Genomic DNA, 858 nt, shown 5'->3' on the forward strand with positions numbered 1-858 from the left:
TTGTATATTTTGTGAGAGGTTCACCAACACCATCAAAAAGTTCTGTAGTACCACTGGCCTTCTATACTTGATCACCATCATATTTATGTCAACATCTTCACTTCTCATCTAAACCAACCAAAGAACCATTGCTGGTCTCCCAGGACCTACTGTGGTCAAGAGCTCATTTGCTACAGCCTTTAGTAATATTTTATCTGAGAGAATTGAAGCATGGAGCCTGTGTCAATTCCTGAACTGACTGGTGGACTTATTGATTGTGTAGCCCAGTTAATAAGAATCGCTGAAGAGATTTTACACTTTATCACACAACAGCAGCAAGTTCCTCGTTTAGAGCAGAATAATAGAGTAGAGCAGGTAGAAGCAGATGTGGCTCCTCCAGATAAACCCTCACTACCAGATCTTGCTAATTTCTCTGACTTAGAATCAATACTTTCATTAAGAGATGATTGAGACCTAGTCCTTGATATAGATCAAGCTTTGTTAGATATAGGCGTTATAAATGAGGATTTATTATCTGGGATCAACAATAATTTAAGAAGAGAATAAGTCTCAATTTTCCTTCACAACATGTGAAAACTGATCATTTCTCTGTTTCAAACATATTCTAATTTTTCTGGACATTAGCTACGCATTTTCATTGTTAAAACTTATAGCGCAAGTAAGATTTATTTTCCTTCCAGTAAAGACTGTTCTTTTCTTTGTTGTTATTCAGAAACTTCATTTTATTTTTTATTTTTATTTTTTTGGTACTGGGGATCGAACTCGGAACCTTGCGCTTGCGGCAGAACCACTGAGCTAAAGCCCCGGCCCTAGAAACTTTAGAAATGTTGTTTTTCCTTTACTTCTTCTCCTGTTCTT

The 858-nt window shown here is 36.7% G+C and overlaps 1 protein-coding gene across 1 annotated transcript; it reads left to right on the top strand.

Annotated features, from left to right (window-relative positions):
* Nucleotides 1-210: 210 nt before the first annotated feature.
* LOC101699570 (putative uncharacterized protein TRPC5OS homolog) lies at nucleotides 211-546 on the top strand. The gene is given in 1 exon segment (XM_013067591.1): nucleotides 211-546. A coding segment is annotated over 1 exon segment (336 nt).
* Nucleotides 547-858: the final 312 nt, after the last annotated feature.

Source organism: Heterocephalus glaber, unplaced genomic scaffold (genome assembly GCF_053883595.1).
Source record: "Heterocephalus glaber isolate CG9 unplaced genomic scaffold, H.glaber_assembly_v1.0 deba00001757, whole genome shotgun sequence".
In the NCBI taxonomy this organism is placed as follows: Eukaryota; Metazoa; Chordata; class Mammalia; order Rodentia; family Bathyergidae; genus Heterocephalus; species Heterocephalus glaber.